Below are 24,180 nucleotides of genomic sequence, written 5' to 3' on the forward strand. Positions count from 1 at the left end.
CATAGATTTTGGATTGCAGTTTTTTCATTGTCATTTGTTGCCATGATGTTTTTTATTTCTTCCTTGATCTCTGTAGTAATCCAGTTATTGTTTAATAGCATGCTGTTTAGTCTCCATGTGTTTGATTTTTTTGGATTGTTTTTATTGTAGATGATTTCCAGTTTTATGCCACTGTGATCTGAGTAGATGCTTGATATGATTTCTATCTTCTTTTTTTTTAAATTTAATAAATCTTTATTGTTCAGATTATTACAATTGTTTCTCTTTTTTCCCCCTATAGCTCCCCTCCACCCGGTTCCCACCCCACCCTTTGCCCTTACCTCCCCCCACACTGTCCTCATCCATAGGTGTACGATTTTTGGCCAGTCTTTTCCTGTACCGCCCCATATCCCTTTCGCCCTGAGAATTATCAGTCCACTCCCTTTCTATGCCCCTGATTCTATTATATTCACAGTTTATTCTGTTCATCAGATTTTTAATTCACTTGATTTTTTGGTTCATTTGTTGATACATATGTATTTGTTGTTTATAATTTTTATCTTTACTTTTTTCTTCTTCCTCTTCTTTAAGAATACCTTTCAGCATTTCAGATAATACTGGTTTGGTGGTGATGAACTCCTTTAGCTTTTTCTTATCTGTGAAGCTCTTTATCTGCCATTCAATTCTGAATGATAGCTTTGCTCGGTAGAGTAATCTTGGGTGTAGGTTCTTTTTTTTTATTTAATATATTTTATTGATTTTTTACAGAGAGGAAGGAAGAGTGATAGAGAGTTAGAAACATCGATGAGAGAGAAACATCGATCAGCTACCTCCTGCACACCTCCTACTGGGGATGTGCCCGCAACCAAGTTTCGTTCCCATGACCGGAATCGAACCTGGGACCTTTCAGTCCGCAGGCCGACGCTCTATCCACTGAGCCAAACCGGTTTTGGCAATTGGTTGTAGGTTCTTGTTATTCATCAATTTGAGTATTGCTACTCCTGTCTGGCCTGCATAGTTTCTGTTGAGAAATCAGCTGACAATCGTATGGGTGCTCCCTTGTAGGAAACTAACTGTTTTTCTCTGGCTGCTTTTAATAATCTCTATTTGTCTTTTGCTCTTGGCATTTTAATTATGATGTGTCTTGGTGTGGTCCTCTTTGGATTCCTTTTGTTTGGGGTTCTATGCGCTTCCTGGACTTGTAAGTCTATTTCTTTCACCAGGTCGAGGAAGTTTTCTGTCATTATTTCTTCCTATAGGTTTTCAATATCTTGCTCTCTCTCTTCTTCTGGCACCCCCATAATTCTGATGTTGATACACTTGAAGTTTTCCCAGAGGCTTCTTACACTATCTTTAACTTTCTGGATTCTTTTTTTTTTTTTTTTATTGCTTTTCCGGTTGAGTGTGTTTTGCTTCTTTGTATTTCAAAACTTTGACTTGATTCTTGCGTCCCTCTAGTTTGCTGTTGGGTCTCTGTATAATATTTTTTATTTCAGTCAGTGTATGTTTAATTTCTAGTTGGTCCTTTTTCATATCTTCGAGGATCTCATTATATTTATTGGCCTTTTCTAGGATATTCTTGAAAAGCCTTATATCTGTGGTTTTGAATTCTATATCCAGTCGTTTGTTTTCCTCCATTTCTTTCATTTGTGATTTTTTTCTTTGTCTCCGCATTTTTGTTGCTTCCCTGAGTTGGTAGAGTAGCTTTGTGTGCTAGGTTTCCTATATGGCCCAGTGTGTCGGCCTCCCCAGTTATCCTGATGTGGACACTCTTGGTACACCCCTTTGTGGACTTTGTGTATAGCCTTGTTGTAGTAAAGTCTTGATTGTTGTTGGTATCACTGGGAGGAATTGACCTGCAGGCCAGTTTGCTGTGAGGATCAGCTGTGTCTACACTGGGAGATTTTTGGTTCCCGAGACAGCCTTATAAGATTAGCCTTGCCAGATTGCAAAGACCTCTGTGCTCAGTTTGGATGGGGTGGAGTCTCAGGGCGGAGCAGACAGTCTTGGCTTCCCGCCAGCCCTGTCCTTGCGCGTGAGTCCCCAGACCTCTGCCTTCTGCGGTTCCTGAGTTTCCTCCTTAGAGTCAAGATTTCCACTGTAAGAGCGTGCATCCCCAGGTGCTCCCCCGGAACTGCATTTCAGTGCAGTCGGAACTGGGGTTCAGTTCAGTCAGGAGCTTCCGACTCTCTGCCGCTAGGGATAGCCTGTGGTAACCTCCGCAGTCAGTCTTTGTGCCCACTCGCGCATCCAGACCCCTGCTGACGCGGCTCCCCTGAGTCTCCGAGTCTCCGTGTGCCTTTCGTTCTACCTGACAGTCCAAACTGCCCATGTATGAGCCTGGGTCCACAGGGTTTTGCCCGGAACTGAGGTTCAGTGTAGTCAGAACTGGGGTTCAGTGCAGTTGGGGGTTTCCTTCCCCCTCCTGCCAGAGAAAGCCAGCCAGGCACTCCACCACCCTTCCTCTCTGCACGCGTGTGTCTCCATACCACAGCTTTTTGCTGTTCCTTCTCCGTGAGCTTTCCTCTTTCCTTCTACTTTTAGAATTTCCACTCAGCCAGCTTTCCTGTGGTTCTGGATGGTGTCCGTTCTGTCTTTTAGTTGTACTTTTGAAATCGTTGTGTGGGGCAGCAGTTTAGGGGCTTACCTATGCTGCCATCTTGGTTTCTCCAATTTCTATCTTCTTGAATTTGAAGAGACATTGCCTATGACCCAACATATGGTCTATCTTTGAAAATGACCCATGTGCACTGAGATGAATATATATTCTGTGGCTTTGGGGTGAAATGTTCTGAAGATGTCAATTAATTCCATTTGGTCCAGTGAGTCATTTAGGCTTGATGTTTCGTTGCTGATTTTTTGTTTAGAGGATTTGTCCAATGGTGATAGTGGGGTATTTAAGTCTCCTACTTTGATTGTATTGCTGTTAATCTATCTCTCCTTTGATATCCTCCAGGAGTTTTTTATGTATTTGTGTGCTTCTGTATTGAGTGTGTATATGTTTCCTAGAGTTATTTCTTCTTGTTGGATTGCTCCCTTTAGTAATATGAAGTGGCCTTCCTCAACGTTTTTTAAAAATATATTTTATTGATTTTTTACAGAGAGGAAGGGAGAGGGATAGAGAGCCAGAAACATTGATGGGAGAGAATCATCAGTCAGCTGCCTCCCACATACCTCCCACTGAGGATGTGCCCGCAACCAATGTACATGCCGGAATCGAACTTGGGACCCTTAAGTCCGCAAGCGGACGCTCTATCCACTGAGCCAAAGCAGTCAGGGCCCTTAACTTTTGTTATGTTCTTCACTTTGAGTTCTGATTTGTCAGATATAAGTATTGCTGCCCCAGCTTTTTTCCATTTTCATTAGCCTGAAAAACCTTTTTCCATCCCTTCACCTTCAGTCTTTGTGTGTCTTTTTTTCTGAGGTGTGTTTCTTGTAGACAGTGGATATATGGGTCGTGTTTTCTTATCCAATCCGTTACCCTGGGTCTTTTGATTGGGGCATTTAATCCATTTACATTTAAAGTTATTATTGATAGGTACTTATTTGTCACCATTTTTATTCTTTACCCCTGTGTTCCTTCTTCCCTTCCTATTTGTTTTTTTTTTACAGCAGACCCTTTAGCATTTCTTGCATTGCTGGTTTGGTGTTAATAAATTCCCTTAGTCCTTTTTTGTCTGTGAAGCTCCTGATTTCACCTTCAATTTTGATTGATAGCCTTGCTGGGTACAGTATTCTTGGATTCAGACCCTTCCTTTGCATGACTTTGTATATTTCATTCCATTCCCTTCTGGCCTGATGAGTTTCTATTGAGAAATCAGTCGCTTGTCTGATGGGTGATCCTTTGTAGTTAACTTTCTTTCTCTCTCTGACTGCTTTTAAGATTCTTACTTTGTCGTTGGTGTTTTTCAATTTAATTATAATGTGCCTTGGTGTCGGTCTTTTGGGGTTCATTTTGCTTGGGACTCTGTGAGCTTCTTGGATTTGTGTGGTTTTTTTCTTCCTATATCAGGGAATTTTTCTGTCATTATAATTTCTTCAAACAGGTTTTCTATTCCTTGCTCAGTTTCCTCTCCTTCTGGAACCCCTATTATGCAGATGGTGTTTTGTTTCGTGTTGTCCCTCTCCTCCTGCTTTTTAATTTTTTTTCTAGAAGCTGCTGTACTTGGGTATTTTTTCCCTACCTTGTCTTCTAGCTCACTGATGCAGTCCTCAGCTTCTCCTAGTCTACTCTTGATGCTTTCAATTGTGTTCTTTACAGCAGCGATGTCATTTTTCATTTCTTCTTTGCTCCTCTTAATTTCCTCTTGGTTCTTACTCATATTGTCTAATTTGTCTTCCATTCTTTTCAGCCACCTTTTGACCATTTCTCTGAATTCTTTCTCTGACAGGTTGCTTGCCTCCATTTCGTTTACTTCCTTTTTGGTGATGCCTGCTTTTCTTTCATATGCGGGCTGTGTCTTTGTCTCCCCATGGTCTCTCTTTTCCGGGTGTCTGGTTATATAGTTCTCTCTCTCCTGCATTGATTTAAAGGCACAAAACAGCAAAACCAGGTACAACACACAAGGTACTGAACAGAAATATATTCACGATATTAATAACCCCAAACAAAGCTGACCACCAGAGAAAGGCAAATTAGGGGATAGGAGAGAAAGAAAAAAAGAAAGAAAGGAGTGCCAAAATGAAATTGGGAAAAGGGAAAAAAAGTAAGAGATAAAAGAAAGAGAATAAGAAAGAAAAGGGAAACAAACTATATATATGGGTAGAAAACTCCAATAGAATAGCCACTAATCCCAGCAAATGCCAGCAACAAGTACCTGAAGATGAATACAAACTACAATCAACAACTAATATCAAGCGAGGCGAGGGAAAAGAGAAGGAGAAAACAAAGCAAACAAAAAAAAACAAAAAAAAAGAATAAGCAAAACAATCTCACAAAAAAGCATAAAAAATTGATATAATCAACATTTAAGCAAAGAACAACAAAGGACAGAGAGAAAAACAATTTTTTGGATAGTGAAGATAGAGAAGAGAGAGGTGTGTATGAATTCGGAGCAGGGGATTGGAAATTAGATATATAAGTAGGGTGAAATTTTAACAAGGGGTTAAAAGAAAGAATAGGGAAAATCTAAAGCAGGAAAAGGGTAAGAGAAACAGAACAACAAAAGGGGAAAAGTTAGGAAGAGAATGATTGCATAAAGGTAGAGTTGAGATAGAGTAGAATGATGCTAAAGGAAAGATGAAAATAGAATGTAGAACACTAATCTCAAAGTCAAATAAGGAGAAAATAAAATGACACTTTTTTTAAAAAAGAAAAAATAGTAGTAGTAGTAATACTGATTGAAAATAAAAATGTAATAATTAAAAAGGTAAAATCAAGTGAGGAAAAAAGAAAAAAATAGTTTCATAAGTAAAGATGAAAGAAATAATAATTATAAAAATAAAAAAATAAAATAAATAAAAATAAAATTTGCAGTAGTGAAAGTCATTCACTTCCTCTATTGTTCTATTTGGCACTTCTGTTTCCCAGTTAGGACAGTATTGCAGTTCCCTGCGTTCCACTGCTCCTGAGTGTTGTAAGCCAGTCCTGATTTTTAAACAGGCAGTGTGTCTTACTTTCTTGTATTCCTTTATTTGTGATTACACAAGAGTGCATTTGTGATTCAGCCCCTGGGTGGCAGTGTTTCTGGATTGACCTCCAGGTCTATAGGTCCACTCTAGCCTGTGCTTCGATCCTGCTTTCCCTGTGGCATTCAATACCGGTTTGTGGGAGTTGGCTGCCTCAGAGCTGGTTCTCCAACGGTCACTCCCTGCTCTGATCCCCAGGTTCCAGAAAAACAACTTTCCCTTGCAGTCTTCTAGGGTGTCCTCAACTGGGTGACCCTATGTATTTGGCTCAGTAATCAGAAGCAAGGATTCAAAGAGGACAAAACGCAAGTGTGCGAACTCCGGAGCTGCGCGCAAGCCTGTGCAGTCCCCTTTTCCCCCTTGTGTCCAAGCAGCCAGCACACTCGCAAAATTTTTAGGCTGTCCTTCTGATTCAGATCAAAATGGGTTGCTTTTTAGAGATCCCCTCTGTTAGCCGCTGTGAGAACCCCCTTCCACATTCACAGATCATGCCAGTCCCAACAGCCATGGATTTTTCTAGGTGCAGACTTTTCCAGGTCCTCCAGCTCCCGCAGTGCACGCGTTTCTCTGTCCTGCCGGGACCAGAGACTTCACCTTATCCCAGGCGAAATCTGACCTTTCCATGGTGGAGTGTAAAGCTCCTCTGAATCCGCATGTTTGCAACAATTGGGGACTGGTGCTCTGCGGTTCGCAGCTGTTCAGTGGGTGCCGCAGTTGTAGATTTTCAGGCTTCTGATAACATCATCAACTTTCCCCTACAAGATAGCGCCGTCTCTGCGTCCGAGCCGGTGGCTACAGGAGGGAACCCAGTAGTAGTGGGGGCTGCCCGGTCAGGGGAGCCCCGTCCACCAGTCCCCCACCTTCTCTTGGAGTATAGTTGTCCCTTAACTCACCAACAGACACTCCCTGTGCAACCCTCAGCTTTTCTTTCTATCTGCTCTGGGACAAAGCTCGGAACACGTTTGTCTATTCCACCGCCATTTTTTTCTCTCCCCTCTGTAATTCTCTTTCATTGTGTTATCTTTATCTGGTTTTGGTATTAGGGTGATGCTGGCTTCATAGAATGAACTTGGAAGTGTTCCTTCCTCTTGAATTTTTTGGAATAGTCTGAGGAGTATAGGTTTTAGTTGTTCCTTGAATATTTGGTAAAACTCCCCTGTGAAGCCGTCTAGCCCTGGGCTTTTGTTTGCTGGAAGCTTTATTTGTTTTTTTTTGTACACATTTAGTTTTATTGTAACAAAGCAACTTGTACTCTTTTTTTTTTTAATTATTGATATTTTACAGAGAGGAAGGGAGAGGGATAGAGAGTTAGAAACATCGATGAGAGAGAAACATCGATCAGCTGCCTCCTGCACACCTCCCACTGGGGATGTGCCCGCAACCAAGGTACATGCCCTTGACCGGAATCGAACCTGGGACCCTTCAGTCTGCAGGCCGACACTCTATCCACTGAGCCAAACCGGTTTCGGCCACAACTTGTACTCTTTTAACATTTAAAACTGAGCATCATTTTTTCTTTCCAGTGAAAGAAAAAAAAATTTAAAAATAGGAACAAAATAACAATAGAGAAATGTCAATTCCGAATAATATCCTACAGGTTCTGCTGATTCACCCATCGAGTGGCAAGGCTCAAGTCATCATTAGGAGAGAATTTTATTTTATTTCATTTTATTTTTTATTTTTTTTAATTTTTTTTTTCTGAGTTGGCCAAGAAATTTTTTTATTAAGGTATTATATGTGTACATATCTTAGCATTGCCCCCCCACCCCACTCCCATACATGCCCTCACCCCCCAATGTTTTGCATCCATTGGTTACTCTTATATGCATGCATATAAGACCTTCAGTTGATCTCTTATTTCCCCCACCTCACCCTAACCTTTCCGCTGTAATTTGACAGTCTGTTTGATGCTTTACTGCCTCTGCATCTATCTTTTTGTTCATCAGTTTATAATGTTTTTTATTATCCACAAATGAGTGAGATCATGTGGTATTTTCTTTCATTGACTGGCTTATTTCACTTAGCATAATGTTCTCCAATTCCATCCAGGTTACTACTAATGGTAAGAATTCCTTCTTTTTTATGGCAGCATAGTATTCCATTGTGTAGATGTACCATAGTTTTCTGATCCAGTCATCTGCTGACGGGCACTTAGGCTGTTTCCAAATCTTAGCTATGGTAAATTGTGCTGCTATGAACATAGGGGTGCATATATCCTTTCTGATTGGTGTTTCTAGTTTCTTAGGATATATTCCCAGGAGTGGGATTACTGGGTCAAATGGGAGTTCCATTTTCAGTTTTTTGAGGAAACTCCATACTGTTCTCCACAGTGGCTGCACCAGTCTGCATTCCCACCAGCAGTGCACGAGGGTTCCTTTTTCCCGCAACAAAACAATAAGAAACCCCACTGTATGGGAGAACATATTTGCAAATGTTATCACTGATAAACGTTTAATCTCCAACATCTACAGGCAGCTTATACAACTTAATAAAAGGTTGATAAATGATCCAATAAAAAAAATAGAATCTTTTCGAAAGAAGACAGAAGGAAGGCCAAGAGACACATGAAAACATGCTCAAAGTCACTAATTATCTGAGAGATGCGAATCAAAACGACAATGCGATACCATCTCACACCTGTCAGAATGGCTACCATCAACAAATCAACAAACGACAAGTGTTGGCGAGGATGCAGAGAAAAAGAGAATTTTATTTTAAAAGTGTCATCTTAGACTGCAAGGATGTCCGTTAAACATCACAATTAAACATGCCAAAGGAGAAGCCATGTTGTCAAAATGCCCAGTTTACCCACCCAAACATCTCAAACCCACCCTTTGCTCACCTTCTATAACCCTCCCCCCCGTTTTAAGTTGTTTTTTTCTTTTTTTAAACAGAAAGTAGACAGGTACATATTGGTAAATGCTAACTGTCCATATTCACATAAAGACACAGTGTAATCTCTGAGCCCAATATACAGAGAAAGGAGGAAAAAAGCTAGAATTCTATGCACTACTACACAGGGGCCTAGCAACCTCCAGCTCCCAGCAGAGCTAAGGGAGTAGAAGGTTTTTCTTTTTCCCCACAGAGCACGTTGGTGTTGATTCCATTAAATTTTTCTTGAGTCAGGAGGGATAAAAATGAATTTGGAACAGAAAGGAGCAAAGATTCTTTTCCCACTGTATTCTGCTCAAGGTACATCCCCCCAAATAAGGTGAGAACCATGGTGTAAAGGAGAGAAAAAGAGACCTCAAAAACAGAGCGACTGAGCACAAGAGGGGGGGAAAAAGAAAAAGGATAAAAAAGACTGCAACTTGCTCCCAGGAACTGGAGAAAATTAAAAAAGGTTGGCATCCCTCAGTGTTCATTATTCATTTTCTCCTTCATCTTCCTCTCCTTCTTCCCCCTCATCATCATCTTCATCTTCTTCACCTTCATCCTCATCCCCTTCTTCATCAATATCTTCCAACCCTTCCTCTTCTTCATCATCATCATCATCGTCTTCTCCTTCCCCTTCTTCATCATCCATGTCAGGAACCAAGTAGTACTGTAAAGGATTGGCCAAATGTCATCTTTGATGACTTCTTCTAACTCATCTGCACCTGCATCAGAGTGGTCAGTAAAACAGGTAAAGAAGCTCTCGGGTTCCTCATGTTGTCTCTTCCTGCTGGCTTTATTCTGTGTTTGACTTGAACATTTCGTCAAATCCTTTCCAGATTTCCATTTGATTTCAGTGGACTTTGAAGATGGATCCCCACTCTCATTCAGATGAAACTGTTTGGAGAGAACTTTATTTTCAAAGTAAGGATTTTCATCAAAATAAAAATCTATTCTGTAACCTGATTTAATATCTTCAAATTCTGTCACTTCAACTCTTGTCAAATAATGCAGCGCCTCTTCATCCTCTTCCCCAAGCAGTGCAGACACTTGTGGATGGTTGACAAATGTTGTTTCCCAAAAATTTGGGATTTTAGGGATCAATTCTGACCTCTTCTGAAAAAATGGTTGGTGGAGTTCGCTATATTTCTGTTCTACTTTCAAAATCTCCTCACTGGCTTGTTCATTAAGTCTGTGTATTTCATTTTGTACTTCATCAATATGTTCAGTCGCTTCTTGCTGTTCTTTTTCTCCCTTGGGCATGTCCGGAGGGATCAGCTTCTTCTATGGCTTGGGGGCTGGAGCCACTTTTGGTTTCTTCATTTGAGGTGGGAGCGAGGTCTGGTGTTTGGGGCCATGCTGTGAGGCAAGTCCGAGGATCTGATCGCTGGGAAGTCGCCGGGCTCAAAGGCGCGCTGAGCACTCTGCTGGAAGTTTTTTGATGACTGCTTCACTTTCTTCCATAGTTATCGGCCTATTGAGATTTTTAGAATCTTCCAGATTTAGTTTTGGAAGGTTGTATTTTTCTAGGAATATGTGCATTCCCTCCATGTTGTTTAGTTTGTTGGAGTAGAGTTGTTCATAGTATTTTTTAACAATCCTTTGTATTTCTGTGGGGTCTGTTGTTATTTCACCTCTTTCATTTCTGATTTTGTTTATTTGGGTCCTCTCTCTTTGCTTCTTGGTGATCCTGGCTAGAGGTTCATCAATCTTGTTTATCCTTTCACAATACCAACTCTTGGTTTCATTCATCTTTTATATTGTTTTTTTTGGTCTCTATGTCATTTATTTCTGCTCTGAGCTTTATTATCTCCTTCCTTCTGCTCACTGTGGGCTTTTCTTGTTGCTCTCTTTCTAATTCTTTGAGTTGTAGAGTTAGATGATTTATTACCATTTTTTCTTGTTTTTTGAGGTAGGCCTGTAGTGCTATAAACTTCCCTCTCAGGACTGCTTTCATTGTGTCCCACAGATTTTGGATTGTTGTGTTTTTATTGTCATTAGTTTCCAGGATGTTTTTAATTTCTTCTTTGATCTCTTTGGTAACCTAAAAAAGCAATCCCATTTACCATCGCACCAAAAAAAATTAAGATACCTAGGAGTAAACCTAACCAAGGAGGTAAAAGACCTATATGCGGAAAACTACAGGACACTGAAAAAAGAGATAGAGGAAGATGTAAACAGATGGAAGAACATACCATGTTCATGGATTGGTAGAATCAACATCATTAAAATGTCCATACTACCCAAAGCAATCTATAGATTCAATGCACTCCCCATTAAAATACCAATGACATATTTCACAGACCTAGAACAAACTTTCCAAAAATTCATCTGGAATAAAAAAAGACCCCGAATAGCTGCAGCAATCCTGAGAAAGAAGAACAAAGTAGGTGGAATCTCGATACCAGATATCAAGCTGTATTACAAAGCCACTGTTCTCAAAACAGCCTGCTACTGGCACAAGAGCAGACATATAGATCAATGAAATAGAATAGAGAACCCAGAAATTGACCTAAGCCACTAAGCTCAATTAATATTCAACAAAGGAGGCATGAACATATAATGGAGTCAAGACAGTCTCTTCAATAAATGGTGTTAGGAAAATTGGACAGATATGTGCAAAAAAATGAAACTAGACCACCAACTTATACCATACACAAAGTAAACTCAAAATGCATAAAGGACTTAAACATAAGACGGGAAACCATAAAAATACTAGAGGAATCCACAGGCAGCAAAATCTCAGACATATTCCAAAGCAATTTCTTCACTGATACTGATCCTAGGGCAATGGAAGCTAAAGAGAAAATAAACAAATGGGACTACATCAAAATAGAAATCTTTTGCACAGCAAAAGAAACCATCAGCAAAACAACAAGAAAGCCCACTGCATGGGAGAACATATTTGCCAGTGTTACCACTGATAAGGGTTTAATCTTCAACATTTACAGGGAACTCATAAAACTTAACAAAAGGAAGATAAGCAACCCAATCCAAAAATGGGCAACAGACCTAAATAGATACTTTTTGAAAGAATACAGAAGGAAGGCCAAGAGGCATATGAAACCATGCTCAAAGTCACTAATCGCCCAAGAGATGCAAATCAAAATGACCATGCGGTACCATCTCACACCTGTCAGAATGGCCATCATCAACAAACTATAAGTGCTGGTGAGGATGCGCATAAAAAGGAACCCTTATGCACTGCTGGTGGGAATGCAGACTGGTGCAGCCACTGTGGAGAACAGTATGGCTTTTCCTCAAAAAACTAAAAATGGAACTCCCATTTGAGCCAGTGATCCCACTTCTAGGAATATATCCCAAGAAACTAGAAACACCAATCGGAAAGGATATATGCACCCCTATGTTCATAGCAGCACAATTTACCATAGCTAAGATTTGCAAACAGCCTAATTGCCCATCATCAGATGAGTGGATTAAAAAACTGTGGTACGTCTACACAATGGAATACTATGCTGCGGTAAAAAGAAGGAGTTCTTACCATTTGCAACAGCATGAATGGAACTGGAGAGCATTATGCTAAGTGAAATAAGCCAGGCAGAGAAAGATAAATATCACATGATCTCACTCATTTATGGAATATAATGAATAACATAAACTGATGAACAAAAACAGATCCAGAGACAGAGAAACATCAATCAGACTGCCAAATCTCAGAGGGAAGGTAGGGGAAGGTGAGGGTAAGGGGGAGAGATCAACCAAAGGACTTGTATGCATTCATATAAGCCTAACCAATGGAAACAGACAACAGGGGGGTGAGAGCATGAGTTGTGGGGATGGGAGGGGTAATGGGGGAATAAGGACACATATGTAACACATTTATCAATAAAGAAATTTTTTAAAAAAGAATGGAGGCTTAACAAATCCTTCTGGAATTTTCCTTTCACAGAGCCTACATATTGTAGATCTTCAGGTGAGGTGTAGGGCAGCTCCCTGATTGAAACTTTGAGAACCCATGTCTTAACTTTATTGCTTTAAGTAAAAGAGTAGACAATTCTCATGCCATTTTTCTTTTGTCATAGAATGCTTCAAAGAGGCTCTGCAGATAATGAAAATGATGGAGGGCCCCAGTTTGCAGAAGTGTTTGTCATTATCTGGTTTGGTGCAGTTACCATCACCCTCAACTCAAAACTTCTTGGAGGAAACATGTGAGTATTATTAAAATCCATGCTTTCTTATTTTCTAGGTAGCATATCTGAGATTTTTAAGGGAGCCTGGCTAGGTAGGTAATATTTTTTATTTTTATTGATTTCAGAGATGTAGGGAGAGGAAGAGAGAGATAAAAACATCAGTGATGAGAGAATCATTGATTGGCTGCCTCCTGCATACCCCCTACTGGGAATTGAGCCTGCAACCCAGGCATGTACCCTGATTAGGAATTGAACTCTGACCTCCTGGTTCATACTCCAGTGCTCAACTACTGACCCCTGACAGGGCTAGTTAGGTAATGTTTGAAAAGAAAAATCAAAATAAATGAGGGATAAAGAGGATGTTCTCTTAAAACCACTGAACAGAGATAACTTGGTTGAATTAAATTATCTTAAATTATCCAGAGTCCTTTGATAAGCTTTAGATGCTCTCTCCAGCTCTAAAATCATAAGCAGAATTTTTGTGTTAGAGGATTATGTCCATTTTGGGAAACAGATGGTCCATAGATTCCAACAAATTCTCAAATAGGTCTTTAAACTTGAAAAGATTAAGAACTGTCTTAGAGGTTCAGTGGGAGAAAGAGGTCTTTAGGAATTAGAGTAGATCATCTGATATCCTAGATGGTTGACTCTTAAGGAGTTCAAAAGGAGAGAAGGAAGAATATGGAGAGAAATTAAAGCATATGCTAATGCAGAGGCCTAGCCTCATAAAGTCAATGTTAGGGTATAGGTATTATGTAGAAGTCTGTAATAACTATCATGATACTATATTTATGATTTTTAATGGGTGTGTGTTGTTTTTTAGATCTTTTTTTCAGAGCCTCTGTGTGCTGGGTTATTGTATACTTCCCTTGACAGTGGCATTGCTGGTTTGCCGGCTGGTACTTTTGGCCAAGCCAGGACCAATAAACTTCATAGTCCGGCTTTTTGTGGTGATCGTGATGTTTGTCTGGTCTATAGTAGGTAAGAATGTACTTATCTTCTTTTTTTGTTTTGTTAACCTGAGGATATTTTTCCATAGAATTTTAGCGAGAGTGGAAGGGAGGGGGAGAAACAGAGACAGAGAAACATCAATGTGAGAGAGACACATTGATTGGTTGCCTGTCACAGGAGTCAAAGTGTACTTACCTTTACAATAGCAGAGCAGACAAAAGCATGTGTTAGAGATAAAGACCAGATGAAAAGCAGTGTAACTCCTAACTCACATGTGAGTAATATGATTCTTGCCTATGTTGTCCATAGAACCCTCTGTTCTAAATGGGCATTTTTAAATATGATACCCATCTTATCTGAGTTGGGTATCTGGACTTCTAAAATGTGGGAGTAATACTTTTTTAAAAAACATTTTTTTATTGATTTCAGAGAGGGAGAGAGAGAGAAACATCAATGATGAGATAGAATCATTGATTGTCTGCCTCCTGCATGCCCCCTACTGGGGATCGAGACCACAATCCAGACATGTGCCCTGACTGGGAATCCAATTGTGACCTCCTGGTTCATAGGTCAATGCTCAACCACTGAGATATGCCAGTGGGGCGGAGTTATACCTTTTTTTTAAATCCTTAAATATTGCATAGGGTTGGAAAAGGAGATTACAGTAGACCTAGCTCAGTCCTGGTATATACACTGAGTGGCCAGATTATTATGATCTCTGAATGCGTATAATCTGGCCACTCAGTGTGTGTGTGTGTGTGTGTGTGTGTGTGTGTGTGTGTGTGTGTGTGTGTGTGTGTGTGTGTATGTGTGTGTGTGTGTGTGTGTGTGGTGTGTGTGTGTGTGTGTGTGTGTATGTGTGTGTGTGTGTGTGGTGTGTGTGTGTGTGTGTGTGTGTGTGGTGTGTGTGTGTTTTAGAGGCCCAGTGCATGAATTTGTGAATTGGTGGGTTCCGGCCAGCCTGGCCAGGGGGAAGGGACATGGGCGGTTGGCCGGCCAGCCTGCTGGTCAAACTCCTGGTCGAGGGGACAATTTGCATATTAGCCTTTTATTATATAGGATATACACTGAGTGGCCAGATCATCATGTGTTCAGAGATCATAATAATCTGGCCACTCAGTGTATAGGTAAGCATATGTGACTTGAGAAATGCTGGGTCTTTTCCTGACAAAATAAAAATAATAGCTAACATTTATATATTGCTAATCATAGATTAAGCACTATTGTAAGTGATTTGTATGTATTATCTCATTTACCCCTCACAATGACCCTAATAGATAAAAACTATTGTTAGTAGTCCTATTTTTATAGATGAGGAACAGACTCAGAGAGGTGAAGTAACTTGCCTTAGGACATATAACTACTGAATAGATTAATCAAGTTTCAAACCCAAGCAGATCACATTTTAAAACTTTACTATACTACCTCCCAATATAGGTTGTTAAGTATCATTATATAGTACTTTCCTGCTTCAGTAGAAAATTCTGCTAAAGATTAGGAAGAATCTATAGCAGTGGCATTGAATGCTATGTGCTGATTGTTTTAGCATTCCTAAAATTATCTTAAAATTCTACTTACACTTACAAGTGTTCACTGGCATCTTATTAAATGAGATAAATAGACTGCCTAATATTTCAAGTGCAGCAATATCTCTTTGCTTAGAACATAGTTAAAAGCCAAGAAATAATAAAAATAAAAAGTCTGAGAGTGCCAGAATTGATATTCCAAAGACTGTATATTAAGATTGGGTGCTTTACCTATGGGAAAGTCCCAGATTTCCTCACTTAGAGTCTGATAATTTATCATACATGTAGTTCTGAACAGCTTAGGTATCCAGTATCCAGGCCCACAGCAGTTCAGAAAGTAGAATTTTAGAAGCATTCATTCTTTAATTCAGCAAATATTTATAAAGCACAAATTATGTGTTAGGCACTGTGCTAGGCATGACCTCTATCTTCAGAGTTCACAGTCCAGTGGATCAGCTAGACATGTAAATACGTAAAGACAATAAAGTGTTTCAGGTGGGAGATGGAAGTCTGTGTAGGCACAGAAGGGACACAGAGGAGGGAAGTGGGCAGTTTTACCTGAGCTGACAGGATACCAGCTGGTTGTTCAGGAAAGATTTCTTAGCAGGGTGATCATTGATAATTAGGTGTTTTCTGGGTGGACAAGAGGGATGGCATCTAAAAGAGCTAACTTAATAAGAAGAACAGTTACTCAAAAGACCCAGCAGTATAAGGCCATTTGCCATAGTAGCGAAAAAACTTGCACATTATTGTAAGCCTATTCATCACAGTTTAATGATTTCTCAGAAAACAGTAAGAGACCCCTTTTGGAAGGGTTTTTATCTGAAATGTTGAAAACTTTCAAAGCTTTGGTACTTGAAACAAGCAGCCCTCAGCTGTCAGAAAAACTGTGCTGCAGAATGCCTTTTTCTCGGATTTGCAAATATAAGTGAACTTTTAGTATAACTCTATTCCAGACTATGCTGAGCACATTAAAGTTAGTAAATGTTAGTAGTTATGACAATCTCATTGTATTCAATATTCTTTTTTGTTTTGTTTTATTTTCTCCAGCCTCTACAGCTTTTCTTGCTGACAGCCAGCCTCCAAACCGCAAAGCCCTTGCCATTTATCCGGTTTTCTTATTCTATTTTGTCATCAGTTGGATGATTCTCACCTTTACTCCTTAGTAAATCAGGAAATGGAAATTAAAAACGAGTGAATTAAAAGCTCATCTGAACAATGTAATTCCTCATGGAACTTTGCCTCTGGCTTTATTTTGTCTAATTTTGGAGGTATTTTGTAACTGGCTATGTGAAGAGATTACAAGGGAGCCATAAGCACTGTCACCACTTATGTAAAGAACTGATGTTTGAAAGGCTGTTCTTTTTATCTACTCTTCTCTATTTCTTTAAAATACATGTGCATAGTACAGATAGTATAATATCTTCTTAAGGCATGATAGCGGACACTGTGGTCCATTTGGGTGACTACCAATGACTTGGAAAGCACATGGATACCTCCTGCAAGTTGAATAGATTTGGTAACTGTATTTTCAATTTTGAGAATACTAGTTTAGGTGTAGCTCTTAAACACATTGTTTTAAGACTATTAGAATATGCTTCTCTTATTAGAATAAATAAGTCTATATTCATTTTCTTTTATTTCTCTCTTAAGTTTAAAAAGACAATGACTGATGATAGATGGGGTTCATATATGTGGGAGAAGAAAACATGCATTAATCTGTATTCAGATTTTGATCATAGAAAATTCTGCACCTGTTGCTTTAAATAAAAGCAAAAGACACTTAAAGAATTAGCTTATTTCAATCTTTCTGTATCATCACCTTACTGCCCTGCTTAACAGCACCTCAGTGACAATATAGTTTTAACCTTTTTAAAAAAATATGTTTTTATTAATTTCAGAGAGTAAGGGAGAGGTAGAGAGAAACATCAATGATGAGAGAGAATCATTGATGGGCTGCCTCCTGCACGCCCCCTACTGGAGATCGAGCCCACAACCCAGGCATGTGCCCTGACCGGGAATCAAACCTTGACCTCCTGGTTCATAGGTTGATGCTTAACCACTGAGCAACACCAGCTTGGCTCTAGTTTTAATCTTACACCCTAGCTCTGAATATGCAAGCTAAGATGTTGGCAACAATGCTTCAATTTATCCAAGTAGAACACCTCCGAAATATAGATTGGTGGTTCCCTAAGGCATATATGGGCACCTTCTCTTAAAGGTAGAATGAGAAAGTTTGAATACAGCATAGCTATAAGGAATTCTTTTTTTTTTTTTAATATATTTTATTGATTTTTTACAGAGAGGAAGAGAGAGGGAGAGAGAGTTAGAAACATCGATGAGAGAGAGACATCGATCAGCTGCCTCCTGCACGCCCCCTACTGGGGATGTGCCCGCAACCCAGGTACATGCCCTTGACCGGAATCGAACCTGGGACCCTTCAATCCGCAGGCCGACACTCTATCCACTGAGCCAAACCGGTTAGGCTGTAAGGAATTCTTCATTATTCTGTGTAGTATGGCCTACATCAGTGGTCGGCAAACTGCGGCTGTGTCTCGCGAGCCGCGGTTTGCCGCTCTGTTGACTAATGAGTTTACCGATCACTGACCTAGACTCTCGATTCCAATGATTACAGGCTGTTGTTGTTCCTTGTGATTAAGTCCCTATCCCAGTGGTCGGCAAACTCATTAGTCAACAGAGCGGCAAACCGCGGCTCATGAGCCGCATGTGGCTCGCGAGCCGCAGTTTGCCGACCACTGGCCTACATTAAAGCATGATGTAGGATGAATTGGCTTTACAGCTGCCACCTTTTCATTAGATGTGGTTTCGGGGTTGGGGAATAGCAATTTATTTTCTTGGTTCTGGACTATTTGTAAAGCAAATTAGCTCTCCTTAGACATGTGCACTTACATGTATTCTCAGCTATTTATGCACACAAATGTGAAGGCTTTTCAGGGAGTAGAGTGTCTGGAGCAGGCTGATTCTAAGCTAAATGGGGCTCCTTTAATGTAATATGAGCTGCTGCCTTCTACAAATTGCACACTGAAGAACTCTGAATAGACAAAGACTAGGTGTCAGGCAGAAAACATTTATTGTAAATATACAATTACTTAGACAGTAATTTCTTATTCCACATTATTTCTTTAGCATAGAACTTATTTATTCATTTTGTATTTAAAGACTACCTAAACAGAGATATACGATTTTAAAAACATATATTCTCCATCCGCAGATTAACCAGGGGAACAATACTTCGACAGGTTCTTAGAATGATATTCAACTACAAAAGCATTACAAAGTTGGCCCCCTCTGTCCCAGCCTTGGCCAAAGTTTTTGGTTATATATTTGTATTTATTTCAAATTCCCTTTTAAATTTTAAAATAAATCCTATGCGAGGACTAAGCCAATGCTTTAGTTAGGTAAGATCAATATTTTGAAACTGGACCTAATTTTGAAATTAGTCCTAAATTATCATCCATATCCATTGTCTGAAATTTTCTAACTGCCACTAAAAAGATCTCTGTTCCAAAGTTGTTTTATAATCTGTCTCAGTGATTATAATGTAAAATTAAAGAAATAACCATGCTTCTCAAAAGGAAATTAAGTATTTACCAAATTTTACTCAGGCTAAATATTTGATGAGAAATTCTTAAGGCCACAACTCTGTGAGGAATTTGTGTGTGTACATATGGAAGAGGGTTATAATGGTAGGTGTGAAGGCAGTTTGTTCTGTGTATTAATCTGTTGCTCTTGGGTGACTTAGCAAATGAGTTTACTTGATTTAAATGAAGGTAAAAATGGAAATTTAATTATCTTTCTGAAAACGAGTAGTCAGTTTGAGGGTATAAATATTTTCTTATACACAAAAAGTGCATTGCTTTCTGTGACAAAAGTCCTGAGTATCTGGAAGTTGTAACCCTCAACAGCTTTCCCTGATTTGCTGCAAAGGTACATGGCTAATTATAGAAAGGATGACTAGAAGGGAAGGGGACTCCAACAAAAGCATCTCTGTTCTAGGAATTGGGAAGTTTCATACTTCAGAGGAAATTATAGTGTGTGATTTATCACTTGCATCATGGCTTATCACTTGCTCCTACTTCTGAGATAGAGACTCATTGCTATATTCTTTAGCAATAGGAATGGTTAAGACTGGATTTAATCACTGTCCAGATTATACAACCTCATTTGATGCAAACATATTTGAATATGCAGTATAGTCTTAAAAGTCAGTCAGTCATTGTCAAATCTTTTACCTCTTACAAGGCTTATTACATGGGTTGCATTGGGTCTTTTCATTGTGGCAGGGGTTTTCTATCGGACAAGGTGGAGCCATAGGACATGGGACTGGAAGCATTTTTCTGTTGACTACAATTGTCTTTTTATAAATTACCCCCTAAATGTGATTAGAAGGCTAGCAAGCCTGTATATGAAGACTTAATAATGTCCTTTATATATTCTATTTACTGGGCTTTCTGTTTACTACTAGAGATGAATGAAAATCTCCCGTCATTTCAAAATTTTGGATAACATCTAGTCATTGGAATTTATCTAAAGCCTATCATATAATGTGATCAGATGTCTGTTGCATGTAGCTGTTTGATTACAGACAAATAGTGAAATTGTGATTCTCATACTGTTAATTTCTGAGGCAATTTAGATAGAAATAAATGTGTGAATGTTAATCCATGTATGTAAATTAGAAATACTTTTTTAGATTCTGTGGGCTTTTATAAAAATAAAGAATTTTTAGGGATTTACTTAGGCCATAGCATGGCCAAATAATAATGATAATAATATTACTACTAATAATAGCTAATATTTATTGGGCACTTACTGTGTGCCAGGCACTATTCTATTTTTAAAAATTTTTATGGCTTTATTAAGATCCCTTAACCATAACATTTATCCTTTTAAAGTGATGTACAAGTCAGTGATTTTTTTCAGTATATTTATATAATTGCAACTATCACCACTCTCATTTTAGAACTTTTTCATCACTCCACAAAAGAAAATGCATATCCAGTTACTACCTGTTCCCCTTCTCCCAAGTTTCTGGCAACCACCAGTCTGCTTTCTGTCTCTGTTGATTTGGCCAGGCACTATTCTTAAGTGCTTTTTATGCATCTCTAATCCTCAACATAAAGAACTACAATTCTCCTTTTACAAGTAGAAAATTGAGGCACAGAAAGGTTAACTATAATGATTTAAAACAGAAAAAAACAGATTAGATGAGAATATAGTTGAGCACAATTTTGAATTGCATTGTTATGTACATGAAATGAATATACTTCTTCCCCAGGGTAAGTTCTCTGTTATTAGCCATTACATCCTACAACTGACTGAAGGTAGACAACTCTCAATCTTTTTTTCCTGAATATGATAGAATACTATATTAGCAGCCTCTGAGAAAAACACAAGGGAAGTTGTATATGGGAAGCGTTAGGTTTGCCACCTTTTCCCCTCCTTGAACCCCTTTCATCTCCCCTCCACTTGCACCATGACCACACACATATACCCCTCCCCTTTTTCTTTTAAAGTCTTAAGGATGAAACAACTCTGCCTTTTTTAAATTCTCCCAGAGGGATGGTTAATACATCAAAATTTCACTTGTCTGTTCAGGTGTTTATAGTCAAAGGATACATCTGGTTGCTTATAGTACCTGTTATATTAAGACCTCAGAGAGCAGTAGTGTGAGAATAGAATGCCTTTTATATTTGAGTTAAACTAGGAGTGGGGAAGAAATAAGAGACTAAAGGTTTTGCCTTAATGAAGTCAGTGTTCCTGCGGCCTGGTAGGGAGTGGCCACACACTGCTCTTGTTTGTTCTGTTCTCTCTTTCTGAGCCTTTGTACTCCGTGCCATCCTTGCTGGTAATGTTTTGGAACCATTCAGTGCTCCACTTTAATCCTGATCTTGCCTATAAATAATGAATCTGTAAAATAAGGACACATATGTAATACCTTAATCAATAAAGAAAAAAAAAGAATAAATCTGTAAAATTATTTGTGAATGTGAAATGTGCAAATAAAAAACACTAGAAAAGGAGACTGTGTTTCCCTGTTCTTGTGCTGGAAGGCATAAAGATATTTGCAGCATAAGTAAAACCTCTATATAACAGCTATTTGGGGTGAGGAGGTGTCTGTTAAAGCCAAAAGTCTGTTATATAATAAAGTAGGTTTTCTGAATGCATTATGTTAAAAAATCAAAAAATTAGTTTACCTGTTTTTACTTATGTAGACATGTTTGTGTAATTAAAATTCTGCATGAAAAGTTTAATTTCACAGAGGGTTTCTATATGTATTACTGTAATTTTAAGTTTATACTAAATAGGTCTAGTAGATGCATGCATTCACCAGTCACCTCGAGGAAACAAATGCACATGGCTGGGGCTTGGCTTAGCACACATAGGAACATCTGGCCAGCACCCGTTAAAACTGCAGAAAGTCACAGGACAACAGAACCAATTACCTCAAGATGCGGTGTGATCACATGCTAATCATTGTTTACGAGTAGTGACTCTTGGATTTAAATATGCAGACTATAGTTGTAGATATGTAATATTACTATAGTGTTTTTCCCAACATATGGCCTATTCACTAAATGTTTAAAGTAACAGCGAATTAATAAGCTTGTTAATTTATAAGCAAATCTTGTTTAAAAGCATTTTTAAAGTAACAGCGTGTTAATTTTCACATATGACATACTAGAAATTTTGTCGGTTAAATCTGAAGTTCGTTATATCGTGATCTGCAAAATTGAGGTTTTAGATCTAGCCGGTTTGGCTCAGTAGATAGAGCATCGGCCTGCAGACCTAAGGGTCCTGGTTTCGATTCCGGTCAAAGGTACATACTTCGGTTTCAGGCTCCTCCCCTGCCTAGGCCCTGGTCGGGGAACGTGCAGGAGGCAACCAATCGATGTGTTTCTCCTACATTAATATTTATCTCTGTCTTTCCCTCTCTCTTCCAGTCTCTGAAAATCAATGGAAAAATATCCCCAGGTGAGGATTTAAAAAAAAGTAGTAATAATAATAACCTTTAAAAAAATTTGAGGGTTTACTGTTTTCATACGTAATGTATTGTCAGACGATATTGATGGCTGAGTAGGATTGCACAGGCAGCAAATTAGAAAGGGAAGTCATATTTACTGAGCAAATAATATATGCCAGGCACTATATTGGCAGTTTTATAAACAACAACCTCAATCACAGAAGCCTTTTGAGGTTGGTGGTATTTTCTTGAAGTGGAGGGATCAGGAAACTCAGGGAGGCTAAATAAACTGCCCAAAGTCACATAGTAAGTGGTCCAACCAGGATTCATACTAAGGTTTTGTGACTCCATGGTCGTTTTCCTATATTCCAGTTTTTTGTCAAACTAAAATCATACCTATACACTTTAAGGAACTAAGTGAAGTCAATAAGGCAGCTTAACGTGGTGATAAACTGGGTTTCCAGCCTTCTGCTGTGTGCTATACCTATTCCTGATCTCAGTTTACAATCTACTTGAAGAACTCAAATTCCCTACCCCTCTGCACACATAAAAGTTGGAATATATCGTGGTTCTTGTTTGTGGTACCACATAAGATATCAGAGTGATCAGTAAGAACAGGATCATGTCTTTGAAATATTGAGAGATCTGCATCCAAGAGGAGAGGAGGAAGGGCTCCAGGTGGCAAAGAAGACTTATGAACAAGTCTGTAAAGCTCTCTGTGTACACGTGGGAGAGTGTGGCACATTGTCCTGTACATAACCACAATGCTTTGTGACATTTTTCTAGCTGCCTTTTTATATTTCACTTTGTGAGGTAGGTACAGTTTCTTTTTTTTTTTTTTTTTTTTTTATGGTAGGTAACTGTCTTTTTATTTTTTTATTTTTATTTTTTTTTATTTTTTATTTTTTTTTTTCAAATTTTTATTAAGGTATTATATGTGTACATATCTTACCATTGCCCACCACCCCCACCCCACTCCCATACATGCCCTCACCCCCCAATGTTTTGTATCCGTTGCTTACTCTTATATACATGCATATAAGTCCTTCAGTTGATCTCTTATTTCCCCCACCTCTCCCTAACCTTACCACTGTAATTTGACAGTCTGTTTGATGCTTTACTGCCTCTGTAACTATTTTTTTGTTCATCAGTTTATAATGTTTTTCATTATCCCCAAATGAGTGGGATCATGTGGTATTTTTCTTTCATTGACTGGCTTATTTCACTTAGCATAATGTTCTCTAATTCCATCCAAGTGCCTACAAATGGTAGTAATTCCTTCTTTTTTACGGCAGCATAGTATTCCATTGTGTAGATGTACCATAGTTTTCTGATCCAGTCATCTGCTGATGGGCACCTAGGCTGTTTCCAAATCTTAGCTATTGTAAATTGTGCTGCTATGAACATAGGGGTGCATATATCCTTCCTGATTGGTGTTTCTGGTTTCTTAGGATATATTCCTAGGAGTGGGATTACTGGGTCAAATGGGAGTTCCATTTTCAGTTTTTTGAGGAAACTCCATACTGTTCTCCACAGTGGCTGCACCAGTCTGCATTCCCACCAGCAGTGCACGAGGGTTCCTTTTTCTCCGCATCCTCGCCAACACTTGTCGTTTGTTGATTTGTTGATGATAGCCATTCTGACAGGTGTGAGATGGTATCGCATTGTTGTTTTGATTTGCATCTCTCGGATAATTAGTGACTTTGAGCATGTTTTCATGTGTCTCTTGGCCTTCCTTCTGTCTTCTTTCGAAAAGATTCTATTTAGGTCCGTTGCCCATTTTTTTATTGGATCCTTTATCTTCCTTTTATTAAGTTGTATAAGCTGCCTGTAGATGTTGGAAATTAAACCTTTATCAGTGATACCATTTGCAAATATGTTCTCCCATACAGTGGGGTTTCTTGTTGTTTTGTTGATGGTTTCTTTTGCTGTGCAAAAGCTTTTTATTTTGATGTAGTCCCATTTGTTTATTTTCTGTTTGGCTTCCATTGCCCTAGGGGCAGTATCACTGAAAAAGTTCTTTTGGCATATGTCTGAGATTTTGCTGCCTGTGGATTCCTCTAGTATTTTTATGGTTTCCCGTCTT

At 38.9% G+C, this 24,180-nt stretch overlaps 1 protein-coding gene and 1 pseudogene across 3 annotated transcripts in view; one reads left to right on the forward strand and one right to left on the reverse strand.

The window, feature by feature from the left end:
• The window catches only part of YIPF6 (Yip1 domain family member 6), a 60,348-nt gene extending 43,365 nt beyond the window's left edge, over positions 1–16,983 (forward strand). The window contains exons 5-7 of one of the 2 annotated variants that reach the window (XM_080653527.1): positions 12,525–12,650; positions 13,456–13,613; positions 16,160–16,983. In XM_080653527.1, coding sequence (XP_080509653.1) covers positions 12,525–12,650; positions 13,456–13,613; positions 16,160–16,275 — 400 coding nt within the window. In that variant the 3' untranslated portion in view covers positions 16,276–16,983. The remainder of the gene's footprint in view (positions 1–12,524; positions 12,651–13,455; positions 13,614–16,159) is intronic. The other variant, XM_080653528.1, reaches the window with a different exon arrangement.
• Positions 8,972–10,032, reverse strand: LOC308239434 (protein SET-like; annotated as a pseudogene). Its single transcript has 2 exons — positions 10,022–10,032; positions 8,972–9,868 (listed from the first exon to the last, which is right to left on the reverse strand). The product of its transcript is annotated as a protein SET-like (transcript).
• Positions 16,984–24,180: the final 7,197 nt, after the last annotated feature.

Source organism: Plecotus auritus (assembly GCF_963455305.1).
Source record: "Plecotus auritus genome assembly, chromosome: X".
Classification (NCBI taxonomy): Eukaryota; Metazoa; Chordata; class Mammalia; order Chiroptera; family Vespertilionidae; genus Plecotus; species Plecotus auritus.